At 40.8% G+C, this 13,720-nt stretch overlaps 1 protein-coding gene across 2 annotated transcripts in view; it reads left to right on the forward strand.

Moving 5' to 3' along the window:
* tpcn1 (two pore segment channel 1) overlaps positions 1 to 11,153 on the forward strand; it is a 102,276-nt gene extending 91,123 nt beyond the window's left edge. Inside the window, exons 24-27 of one of the 2 annotated variants that reach the window (XM_088000091.1) lie at positions 753 to 837; positions 1,059 to 1,198; positions 6,517 to 6,597; positions 7,034 to 11,153. In XM_088000091.1, coding sequence (XP_087856217.1) covers positions 753 to 837; positions 1,059 to 1,198; positions 6,517 to 6,597; positions 7,034 to 7,159 — 432 coding nt within the window. In that variant the 3' untranslated portion in view covers positions 7,160 to 11,153. The remainder of the gene's footprint in view (positions 1 to 752; positions 838 to 1,058; positions 1,199 to 6,516; positions 6,598 to 7,033) is intronic. The other variant, XM_088000092.1, reaches the window with a different exon arrangement.
* Positions 11,154 to 13,720: the final 2,567 nt, after the last annotated feature.

A 13,720-nucleotide genomic window follows, 5' to 3' on the forward strand; every position in this document is an offset into this window, starting at 1 on the left:
ACCTTTTCTAATAAAAAGTATAGCCAAGAGTTTAGAGTCTTCTCAGTTCAGGGCATTGACTCCGAGCTGGCTGGCGACAGTGCACAAGCAAATAAAGGGTGACTTGGTGACAAGACACTGGCCCCTGAGCAGGGGTTATTTCAGGTAGCATGACCACTTTCAGGGTAGCAGGCATTGACCTAAATATAGTACGAGATAAAAACAATGACTGCAGATGCTGGAAACCAGATTCTGGATTAGTGGTGCTGGAAGAGCACAGCAGTTCGGGCAGCATCCACAAGCTCCTTGGATGCTGCCTGAACTGCTGTGCTCTTCCAGCACCACTAATCCAGAACCTAAATATGGTACACTGAGTATTGAGGGAGTGGAAGTCTTCTAGTTGTTGCACATTTCTGAGTCTACATGTGGGGCTCATGGTACAATGTGTATGTAATTCGTGGTGCCCTGCATGTCAGGAAAGTCTGCTGAGCTGGTGATGACACATTGGTCATCCTCTTTCTCCCTGTAAGCAATGCTGCTGAGTTTTTCCTTCCTGCTGCTGAATCATGTTTAGCGTTGGCAAAGGCTCGAGTATTGAAATTGAAAATGTCATCAAATCAGCATTATGCACGGATTGTCATAACTTGCCTACCCTTCCTTATTTTCAATGGGCAGTCCTAATGGCTTTATTAATGATTTCTTGATGGATCTAAACAAGATTTTTTTAGCATAGCATACAGTTGTAACTTACCAATTTTTTTTATCTTGTTTAGGTTGTACTTACTATTATTGTTGCCTTTATTTTGGATGCATTTCTGTTCCGCATGAACTACAGTAGAAAAAGTAAAGATGAGGGAGGTACGTGTCATCCATACAAATTTCCATCAACGATAGTTTGCTTCTTGCTCTGTGCCTCAATGTTTTATATTTTAATTTAATGTTTCTTTGACTAGTTTTTGTTTTTTTTTTAATTGTGATCAGTTATTACCAAAGATTGGAATTTTGAATCATGTTCTAATTTTGTCATTTTTGGACAGTGTTTTTATGTATTCTGTATTCTGATCTGTCACTGATAACAGACGAAAATGGAATTGTTTTTGAGACTGAAGTAGACAAAGATGAAGTTGATCGACTTCTTGAGTTCAACAGACAGAATGGTTCTCCATCTTCTGAGATCTCTGGACTCCTTAAATTGTCATCCAGAATGGCAAGCAATGATGTAAGTGGTTATACGTATACCAGTTTCTCTTCGTATTCTGTTTAATTGGAGTTTTAACATTTTTGTTATTATTCTTTAATTATTAAATGTAGGTAATATTGCCATTTCTAAACCACCATATCCAGGATGACTACAGGTATTATTTAGGCATCCACAGATTTTTTGGTTTCTTTGTGTGTCTGTGGTGTCGGGCATGGAGTGTCCCTTATTCTGATATTATTTCATGTCTTTGTCACTGTAAGACAATCAAACAACCTGAAAAAACTATATTATTTTCAGCCTGTGTATTGTCTTGTTTACCTGATATGTGTGGAGCTTCATATTTTACATCATGCTAACTTTGAAATAATTAAGAGCTATCACAGTTTGAATACAAATGAAGTTAAGGATGTGAACAGATATAGTGTCATGGTGGTCTAGTGCACTGATAGAAATCCTTCAGCCTATTGACTATGTGCTGGGCAAAACAACAACCTAACTATTCAAATTCTATTTTCCAATACTGGGCCCGTAGCGTATATCTCAGCATCGCAAGTGTACATCTAAATACAACTTAAATATTGAGGGTTTTGCCTCTACCAACCTTAAGTTCCAGATTCCTACCACCCTCTGGGAAAAATAGTTTTTAACACATGGTCTTTAAACCTCATGCCACTTAACTTAAAACTATGCCCCAGACATTGATCACTCGCCAGGGAGAAATGTTTCTTCTTGCCTCCCGTCTATGGCCCTCATGAGTTTATATGTCTCAATCATCTCCCTCCTCACTCTCCTCCACTCAAAGGAAAACAACCCATGTCTATCCAAAATAAACAAAGAACTGTGGATGCTCTAAATCTGAAACAGAAACAGCATCTGTGCAGAGAAAGCCAAGTTAACGTTTTGTCCAGTGACTCATTTTCAATATTAATAGTAGCTACAAGCAGGTCGTATTTATACTGAAGACATACAGTTGCAAGTGTGGGAGTGAATGGGTTGGTGGAGACAAAGCCCAGAGAGACAGTAAGACAGTTAGGCAGACAAAGGGAGAGATGATGATCAGCCAGGGAGAAAGAGAAAAGCTAAAATGGGGATCATAATCAGATGAAAATGGGTTGGGGGTGCTGAAAGCAGCTTATGTCATTACAGGCCTGGAATGTGGGAGTGGATAAAGGACAGAGAGGACGGTGAACTCAGTATTGAGTAGTGAAGACTGCAGGGTTCCCAAATGGAAAATGAGATGTTTTTTCCAACTTTGCTGGAACTCTGCAGCAAGCCCAAGACAGAGATGTTGGCCTGGGAACATAGTGATTTGTTGAAGTGGCAGGCAACTGGAAGCTCGGGTCAATTTTTGGACAGAACGTAGATGTTCCACAATACTAGGCGGAAGTGCAGGTAAATTGCTGTTTGACTAGAAGGTGCGTCTGGAGCCTTGGATAGTGGAGGTGGTGTGGACCAATCTCAAAACCTCCCCGAAACACCATGATGCCTTTCCATGCAATCACAGAAGGTTCAACACTTACCCATTTACTTCCTCCCTCTTCACTATCCAACGCTCCAGTCACACCTTCCAGACGAAGCAGCCAATAGCCTATACTTCACCCAATCTAGTCGACTGAATTCGCTCCTCACAATGTGATCACCTCTACATTACAGAGACGAAACACATATTGGGCTGCTGCAATGCAGAACTATATTCTGTGTACAAAAATGAAAAAAATGACACTGAGCTTCCAGTTGCCTGCCACTTCAACACACCAGTATTCCTTGGCCAATATATTTGTCTCTGGTCTGCTACAGTGAGTCCAGTGCCAGCTGGATAAACAGCATATCAGTTTCTGCTTGGGGACCCTGCAGCCTTCAAGTCTCAGTATCGAGTTCAATAATTTTAGGGCCTGTACACCTACCTGTATGTCCTTTAGTGACCCCCACACCCCTAGCCCTGTCATGACGTGGGCTGTTTTCAATACATCTAACTTATTTTCATCTACTTATGGTCCCATTATTATTATGGCTTACCATTATCCATTCCTTTGTCTGCTTAACTGTCTTTCTGTCCCTCTGGGCACTATCTCTACCTACCCGTGTACTCCTTTGCCCTCAACCTGTCATCTTCAGCATTTATACCACTTTTTCCAAGTTACTCTGTGTGCTCAAGAAGGGTCACTGGGCTCAAAATATCAGCCCAGTCTGTCCAATCTCTCTCCTTAACTAAAACTCTCCAGCCGAGGCAACATGATGACAAATCTCCTCTGCACTCTCTCCAATGCAATCACTTCCCTCCCAAAATGTGGATTCTAAAACTGTTCACAGTACTCTAGACGTGGCCTAACCAACATTTCATACGGTTCTAGCATTATCTCCCTGCTCTTAAACTCTGTATCTCAGCCAATAAAGACCTGTATCCCATATGCTGCCTTAACCACTTTATCAACCTGTCATAATACTTCAAGGGACCAGTGTATACACTAATCAACATCCCTGCGATCCTCATTGCTTAACAGAGTCCTACCGTTCATTATGTGTTCCCTTGTTTTTTCTGCACAAGTACATCGTTGCACACTTACATGTTCACCACCAGGTGGCAGTTTTAGCACATGTTCCATATTCACTTTGACACATGCTGTAATCATGACCAGCTTTCATAATTAACTATTACAAGAATTATTTTCAACTTTCTGTACTGTATCAGTGACTTTGGGACTAGTTTAGTTTGGGAGACATGTCGGCATGGACAAGTTGGACCGAAGAGTCTGTTCCTGTGCTCTATGACTCCATGACAAAAAGTTCTGCAGACAGTCTCAAATTCAATCCTTTGTTACTGATCATTTACGCAATTATAGCAGAGGCACTACAGCACTTCAACAGGTCATGGAATAGAGGAATCAAAATAGAGTTTCTGCATGTGAGGGTTGTCTGGTGGCTTCCGCTGCAAATTATTAGGCTGGCACAGTGAGTAAAAGATGTATTATACCCTATTCGCTCATGGTCAAATAGTTTGCTTCTGCTCACTGTCTTGGCTAACTCATGAATACTGGTTACATTTGAGGCAATGGAAGGTGACAAGTATTCTTGGAAGTGGAGAAATTTTCGGTAGAAGAGGGAGCAAAGGAAGGGGAGAAATTTGGGGAAAAGAGTTAAAATTCTTGAGGAGTGTACAAATGTTGTGTATTCAAAATCTCAATCTTGGTCCTATCAGATATAGAATTCAAAGAAAATTAAACGTGATTATATTTGATATGCATAATAGTTGTGTTGTTGATTGCTCCTCTTACAAACATTCTATGCAGGCTCTGAGGGAAAAGATATGAATGGCCCATACAGCCTTTTCTCATCCCATTCTACCTACCTAAGACATTAGTTTGACTCTATAGAAATCTGAGGTGAGCACTGGAATTAAGCCATTACCCAATAAGGGATGGGCAATAAATGGTAAGGTGTGCAGGTCAAGTGAATTGGCCATGCTAAATTGTCCATAGTGTTAGGTGCATTAGTCAGAGGGAAATGGGTCTGGGTGGATTACTCTTCGGAGGGTCGGTGTGGACTTGTTGGGCCAAACGGCCTGTTTCCACACTGTAGGGGATTTAATCTAATCTAGTCCAACCAGCGAAGCCACATTCCACAAATTAATAAAAAAAAGGGGCAGATTGAAGGCCAAGGAATGTTTTATTGGGCTACTCATAACTTACTATGCCCCATAGAATGGTATTTATAGGAGCTGACGTAAAACCAGTTGGTCACTTATGTGTTTGCTGATAATATTAGGTGTATGGGAATCAGTTAGCTCAGTTGCATAAACGCCTGTTTTGCAATGCAGTCTGATGCCAACAGTGTGGGCTCAATTTCTGCATTGGCTAAAGTAACCATTAAGAACACACCTTCTCAAACTCTCCCCTCATCTGAGGTGTGGTAACCCATAGTTAAATTATCATTCTTTAATGAGAGAAGCTTATAGTCTGGTACAACAATAGCATCTTTACCTTTCAATATTAGATACTTCCAAAGGGAAGGCGAAGAAGACAAATAACTACTATGAATGCTAAGCAGCATAAGGATGTAACTATGCAACTTCATACTGAAGGGAACTTTTAAACCATTAAAAATAGTAGCTTTAATTTAAGTAGTATATAAAAATGAAAAATATCTGTAACTTGAGCTCAAACGCCTTAGTGTACTTCCAATATTACAGTAATGTAGGAGTTGGCTTGTGTACCTCAGAATTAGCCATTTGTTGGCTAAGTTTCCTGGTTTTTGAACCACCCAAAGTCTAATGAAACTCGAGTACAACTTCACCCAGGAAGATTTGCTTACCAAAAACAGAAATTGCTAGAGAAACTCAGCAGGTCTGGCAGCATCTGTGGAGACAAAGCAGAGTTAATTTTCAAGTCCATTGACCCTTCTTCGGAACTAGAACTGAAGGGTCACTGAACTCAGAATGTTAATTCTGCTTTCTCTGCACAGATGCTGCTAGGTTGTTCCACCGATTTGATTTTGTTTGTTTCACATCAGCAGTATACACAGTTCTTTGTTTCATATAAGATTCACTTACCTACTGAAACTAGATGACTCAGCCAATCAAACAACCAACCCCAAATGTGAGGCAGACTTCTACCATCATCAATCCTTCTGATCTTGCACCACCTACCTGTCTGCAAGGCCTCTGATCACATCCACTGTTCTTCCAATCTCCTGAGGCTATTTCTATCCACATGAACCCTCTTCCCCAAGGATGCAGATTTCCTCTACAACTAATTGTTCTGGTCCTCCCATCAAAGGCCTTAGATTTTTTCCCCTTCTAATTTCCTCTTTAAAGCTTTAGCTACTAATCTCCCCAACCACCAAGCCTTTCAACCAATCCAAAACCTCCCTACTTAACCAACCCACAAGGGTCCTGCTTTCTGCATATTCCCCAAAGTCTCCGATCTACTCCACTACCAACACTGGTAATCCCCTATGACCTCTGAACCAGAAACTGTTCCACATATATCCCTCTTCCAACCCCAGCATCCCAAGGTCTTTGATAAATCCTGTCCTCCTCTCTGATTGCAGCCATGACCTGTGTTAAAAGCCTCATTCACTTTTTCAAGATGACCAGAAAACTGAGGCAGAAATTATTAACCAATTCCTTCAGTTAGAATTGTTGAGATCTGAGTGAAACGTATTCTTACATATTTTCCAAACTCATTATACTCTTCCCACTGCCATCTCCGCTTCCTGTCTGTCTTTGAGCGAATATTGTAACCTATATATTTTAGATCATAAGCAATGTCTTTTTCAAGAGGACTTTTAAGACTATCTTCAGCTTTATGACATGAAAACTGTTTCTTGTTTTATTACAGCAGATTAAAATGGTTTTTATTGGCAGAAGATTAAGAACTAAAAGTGATCTAAGCATTAAAATGTATGAAGAGGAAATTCAGGTATGAAAACCTTTCGAATGGTGTACCTTCTTATGTTTACCAAATAGACAAACCCACTTAGATAACTTCTTAGAATATACTTAGAGTCAAACATATTCTTGTAAAAAAAAAATTAACTCCTTTATAAAGGGAAGGTAAAATATCATGGTGGGCAGGTCAAGGATAGCAATACCAATCCTTTTATAAATGTAAACTACTGATTGGAGGAGCAGTTGGACAAATGTCACTAGGTATATTATCAACAAAAGAGACTGAGGTGAGTTAAGTTCTTAGGATTTGTTTATAGATGTTAAAGGGTGTGAATTATTAATTATGTTGTACATCTGAAAACATTAATAAAATATTAGTACTTTGGTTGGACGCTGATTTTTCTTTTTGTTTACTAATAACTGTTTCTCATATTGTTCAGCAATAAAAATGTCTCCCCTTCCAACAGGAATGGTTTGCAGAGCATGCCCGGGTAAACCAAATGCAGCATGATCAACCACTTGAATGTATCTTGAACTCAAGCACTCACCAGCCTTCTTCAGAATTACGACAGCGATCTCAGACTGTAACTTAGGAATATAACCTAAAATTCCACTATGCAATAATTACTCAGTATTACTATATATTTTGTGATTTGCACATATGCACTTGGGGGATGTTTCACCAGTTGTAAAAGCTACTGTGTCGGCAGAATCCTGGCAAGAGCTGGAATAGTGAGAAATAGTGGCCATTTTATTGAGAAATTTTATCTGATAACTTTTATCTGTGGTAAGTTATCTGTAACGTAGTAAGTCTTTTAATTGTATTTGTGAAATATGTCAATTATTTTAGAATTATTTTGTTCTTAGCCCTTTTACAGCACTTTCATTTGGTACCTGACTTGCACAAGTGCTGTCTGGATAGCTACTCTCAAAATTTTAATTTAATATCTGTCCAATTGTCACTTTAATTATTTGTGGTAAGTCAGTTCTCATTGTTCGAGTTTGTTCATAAAATGTAATGTTCTTGTAAGAAGCACTGTCTCCCACTTTACAAAATCTAATTCCCAAGGTTATTTCCATTTGTAAGCCATAGTGTTAAATGCAGGGAGACAAGTGACAGTATTAATGGGACATTAGCATAGTAATGTAATGATTTCAGATATAGTTGCCACGACACTTGGGAAATTCAATTTAAAATTCAATTCCTGTATTTAAACTGGAAACTTAATGGTATTAATGTTAAGTTTACTTTTGATTACTGCAGGCATCTCCAAAATCCATGCCTTGCTTAGGGTATGTACACATTATTTAAAATATGTCCTCAAATTATGATGCTTCACTGATTTGGAGTAGGCCATGTTATTTGCTGAATTCTGAGCAGTACAAACTTAATATTTGTTTCTTCATAGAGGTTTGACATAAGTTGAGACTGAGGCAAAGTGACCCTTGGGGTAAGCCATTACCAGTCATCTCTCTCTAAAGAGAGGGCAGCCCTATAGTCCTCTGGGACTTTGCCGTCTTTACCTTTTACATATCTATCACCCCAAGATTCTTATTTTGCAAAAATCAGAAATTATGTTTTTCTTAAACATGTTGTTTGCTAGTGAAACTGTAGGTGCTACTGATGTAATGTTTTTATGAACAGAGTGCCATTTCCAGTTTTCAAAGTGAATGAGCGATAACTTGTAAATCTGTATTAGTTACCTAATATTTGAGTGGTCTGACACAAGGACCTGAATCTTCACCTTCAAGGTGTAAATCAAGGTCAGATCATTCCCTAACTTCCCTATACCACTTCCTGCCTAAGTTACCGATTGCCACCTTGAAAACAAACAGATGCTGAGGCAAGAAGTTTAGAAGACTCACTTGCAGTTTCCTGAGGACATCAGTCCAATTCAGTAGATGTGAGGCCCCTCGTACTCACTTTCTACCCTCCCTTCCATACCCTCTATGTCCACGCATCCACCCCTATATACCCCCACCACCTCTGCCCTGTTCATAATCTCAAAACCCACTCACCCAGTATTCACTATATACAGAACTCTTGAGACCTTTAATAACTTTGGGAAGTATTTGTAGTGCTTATAAAAATCTCAGTCTGCTTGACAGCTGTGACAACAACCTACTGAGCTGAAACTATTAATGTGGTTTGGAGCTCAGCCAAGTATTCATTATGAGATGCCATTGAAATCTGCTATTAAAAAAAATTCTAAGGTTGAATATGTTAAAACCTATAAAGTTATTGAAAGAGCTCAATCATCTGTTTGACCTTTGAAGCTGAGGAACAGATTCCAAGCTTTCAACCAGAAAGCTTGTGCATCTGTGCATGCTTAAAGCAGAGGAGCTGATATATTAACGATCAAAGTGCCCAAGCATTTGCTCAACCTTAAAAGCATGGGGACAGATGTCTCTACTTTTAGTTGGTTAAATAATTGAATTACATTTGACCATTGGCACAGTCAGATCTGATTGTCAGTATTACTAAATGAAAAACAGCACTGTATCCACAACATAATGGACTCTAATGCATCTGAGGACTTTTCTGCTTTCACAGCATTGGACAATTTAATGGTCACTTAACTTTTAAAATATATTAAACTTCTAGTATTGCATTATGCCATATGAAGTTGCCACAACATTTTGAACTTATCTGTCAAAAGGCTGTGGATTTCTCATGGTTCATGACTCTTCTAAGCTGCTGTGAACCATGTTGCCTTTAGAAATCTATACGAATTGTGAATAGTCCAAAATGCCCAACTTGAAGCCACCAAGATTAGGTGTGCTACATGCAGATTTGCTACCCATACTGTCATCCCATGCCAGTAAAATTATTGGCAATGGATAAGTGGATAGGAATCCTGGAAATGGGTCCTGCCCACCATTTTGAAGGCTCACCCACCTCAATGACTATACTGATAAAATCATGAAAATCCTGCCCAAGGCATTTCTTACTACTATTGTAAATGTTTTGTACGTTATATAGACATCAAAATTATAAACTAAGATCAAATCCTCCTCAGTCCAATCCAGCAGCATCTGAGTGATAGAATGTATCTTTTGGTCAAAAATAGGCTAATAGTGCCTTTTTGGAAATGGAATAACAGTTTGAAGTTTTGATTTGATTTAGGGATTAGAAGTGTTTATGCATGGAATTTTCACCCCAGTTTCTGGATGTTCTTGACTTTACAGATTAAGCTTGGTCACTTTACAGACTAAACGTAATGTAATTTCCCATTCCCTTCTTGTAATCTTGGGATTTAGTAACTACTTTGCTTTTAATTAATAAGACATGATAAAGAAATGGTTTTTGCATAGTGATCATGCTCAAGCAGTTTTACTGTAGTAATTGTGTTGGTTACGAAATTGAAGATTTGCTTGTTGAAAAGTTATTGGCAAGCTAATAGAATAAACAAGAATATTTTAACTCAATTTGACGTACTTGGAAGCTGTCAACAAAGAGAATTGTGTGTGATGAGGATCAACAAAATATTTAGTGCAAAATATAGATACTAAAACATAAGATAAGAAATTGAATATATGCTGCCACTTATTCTGATTTGGAATTATTTACCAGGATACAAACCAACTGAAACAAAGTAATGCTAATTTCACAGTTATAAAAACTAGTGCCATTCACTGGTGCTTTAGAATGCTGCTTTCATCTCTGGAATTTTGGCTTCAACCCTATTTGTCAGTCTGTTAAGTTAAACCTTTTTGATGTTTTAGATGAGAGCTTTCAAATGAAAAATATTTAACAATAAGGCTAAATTAGAATTGCAGAATGTTTTTCAAGTTTTTTAATTTCCTACAAATAAACTATATCTTGTCTAATAGTGGACAAATGCACTACTGCTCTTTCCAATTACATTGATGCCATACATTAACGAAGACGGATTGTTGTCTTCCAAGAATAGCATACGCAGTTTAGGTGTGAATATTCTATGTTTTATCATTTTTATTAATAATTTAATCCTGCCACAGCAGATGGTAGAATTTGAGTTCAATAAAAATCTGGAATTAAGGGTCTAATGATGACCATGAATCAATTGCTGATTGTTGGAAAAAACTCATCTAGTTCACGAATGTCCTTCAGGGCAAGAAACTGCCATGCTTACCTGGCCTACATGTGACTCCAGACCCACAGCAATTGGGTTGACTCTTAACTGCCCTGTAGGCGGTTAGGGATGGGCAATAAATGATGGGTTGGGCAGCAATGTTCTCATCCCATGAATGAATAAGTTTTTTTTTAAATTGTCATCTCATTCTCATTTGAAGGGGATTTTTATGCATATCAAGAAAAATCCTGTCTCAAAATTTGCAAGTTGTTTAAGTAAACATAGAAAATGGGTATCAGAGTAGGCCATTCAGCCCTTCGAGCTTGCACCACCATTCAATACAATCATGACCGATCATGCAATCTCAGAATCCCATTCCTACTCTATCCCCATATCCCTTGATCCCTTTAGCTGCAAGGACCACGCCCATCTCCCTTTTGAATATATCTAATGAACTGGCCCCAAAAGCTTCCTGTGGGAGACAATTCAATAGGTTCACAACTCTGAGTGAAGAAATTCTTCTTCATCTCAATCCTATATGTTTTACCCCTTGTTCTTAGACTGTGACTCCCTAGTTCTGGACTTTCCCAACACTGGAAAAATTCTTCCCACATCTAACCTGTCCAGTCCCATTCGGAATTTATGTTTCTCTGAGATTTCCCCTCATTCTGCTAACTTCCAATGAATACAAGCCCAGTTGATCCAGTCTTTCCTCATATGTCAGTCCTGCCATCCCAGGAATCAGTCTGGTGAGCTTTCACTGGTTTCCTCAATAGCTAGAATGTCCTTCCTCAGACTAGGAGATCAAAACTGCACACAGTACTCAAGGTGTGGCCTCACCAAGGCCCTGCATAACTGCAGCAAGACATCCTTACTCCAGTACTCAAATCCTCTTGCTATGAAGCCAGCATGCCATTAGTTTTCCTCAATGCCTGCTGCACCTACATTCCAATGACTGTTCCACCACGAACCCAGGTCTCATTGTGCCTCACTTTTTTCCTAAACAGCCACCTTTTAGGTAATAATCTGCCTTCCTGTTTTTGTGACCAAAGTGGATAACCTCACATTTATCCACACTATATTGCATATGTCAAGTATTTGCCCACTCAGCCAATTTGTCCAAGTCACTCTGCAGCCCCTTAGTATTCTCCTCACAGTACAAACTGCCACGCAGCTATGTGTCATCTACACATTTGGAAATATTGTATTCAATTCCTTCGTCCAAACCATTAATGTATATTGTGAACAGCCGGAGTCCTAGCACCCCACTCATCATTACTTGCACTCTGAAAAGGACCCGTTTATTCCAACCCTCTGCTTCCTGTCTGCCAACCAGTTCTCTATTCACATCAATACAATGCCTCTGATAACACCAGTTTTAATTTTCATTACTAATCTTTCGTGTGGAAACTTGTCAAAAGCCTCATGAAAGTCCAGGTCCACAACATTTACTGAGTCACCCTTGTCCACTCTACTGGTCACATCCTTCAAAAAAAAATTCCAGAAGACTGGTCAAGAGCCATTTCCCTTTAGTGAATCCAGGCTGACTAAGACCAATTCTGTCACTTTCCAAATGCTCAGTTATTATATCCTTAATAATTGATTCCAGCATTTTCTTCACCACCAGTGTCAGGCTAACTTGCCGAGAGTTCCCCATTTTCTCTCTCCCATCTTTGTTTTTAAAGAGTAGGGTTGTATTAGCTGCTTCGAGGAAAAAGTGAGGACTGCAGATGCTGGAGATCAGAGCTGAAAATGTGTTGCTGGAAAAGCGCAGCAGATCAGGCAGCATCCAAGGAACAGGAGAATCGACGTTTCGGGCATAAGCCCTTCTTCAGGAATGAGGAAAGTGTGCCCAGCAGGCTAAGATAAAAGGTAGGGAGGACGGACTTGGGAGAGGGGCGTTGGAAATGCGATCGGTGGAAGGAGGTCAAGGTGAGGGTGATAGGCCGGAGTGGGGTGGAGGCGGAGAGATCAGGAAGAAGATTGCAGGTTAGGAAGGCGGTACTGAGTTCGAGGGATTTGACTGAGACAAGGTGGGGGGAGGGGAAATGAGGAAACTGGAGAAATCTGAGTTCATCCCTTGTGGTTGGAGGGTTCCTAGGCGGAAGATGAGGCGCTCTTCCTCCAACTGTCGTGTTGCTAGTGTCTGCCGATGGAGGAGTCCAAGGACCTGCATGTCTTTGGTGGAGTGGGAGGGGGAGTTGAAGTGTTGAGCCACGGGGTGGTTGGGTTGGTTGGTGCGGGTGTCCCAGAGGTGTTCTCTGAACCGTTTCGCAAGTAGGAGGCCTGTCTCCCCAATATAGAGGAGGCCACATCGGGTGCAGCGGATGCAGTAAATGATGTGTATGGAGGTGCAGGTGAATTTTTGGCGGATATGGAAGGATCCCTTGGAGCCTTGGAGGGAAGTAAGGGGGGAGGTGTGGGCGCAAGTTTTGCATTTCTTGCGGTTGCAGGGGAAGGTGCCGGGAGTGGACGTTGGGTTGGTGGGGGGTGTGAACCTGACGAGGGAGTCACGGAGGGAGTGGTCTTTTCGGAACGCTGATAGGGGAGGGGAGGGAAATATATCCCTGGTGGTGGGGTCTGTTTGGAGGTGGCAGAAATGACGGCGGATGATCCGCTGTTCATGGAGGTTAGTGGGATGGTAGGTGAGGACCAGTGGGGTTCTGTCCTGGTGGCGGTTGGAGGGGCGGGGCTCAAGGGCGAAGGAGCGGGAAGTGGAAGAGATGGAGGAAGTGGAAGAGGGTGCCCACTTCCACCAAACCAAAGGAGTAGCCATGGGCACCCGCATGGGCCCCAGCTATGCCTGCCTCTTCGTAGGATATGTGGAACAGTCCATCTTCCGCAGCTACACTGGCACCACCCCCCACCTTTTCCTCCGCTACATCGATGACTGTATCGGCGCTGCCTCGTGCTCCCACGAGGAAGTTGAACAGTTCATCCAACACCTTCCACCCCGACCTCAAATTCACCTGGACCGTCTCAGACCCTTCCCTCCCCTTCTTAAACCTTTCCATTTCTATCTCGGGCGACCGAATCAACACGGACATTTACTATAAACCGACCGACTCCCACAGCTACCTAGACTACACCTCCTCCACC

Source organism: Chiloscyllium plagiosum, unplaced genomic scaffold (assembly GCF_037043375.1).
Source record: "Chiloscyllium plagiosum isolate Xiang-an unplaced genomic scaffold, Cpla_swu_hap1 HiC_scaffold_24, whole genome shotgun sequence".
Taxonomy (NCBI): domain Eukaryota; kingdom Metazoa; phylum Chordata; class Chondrichthyes; order Orectolobiformes; family Hemiscylliidae; genus Chiloscyllium; species Chiloscyllium plagiosum.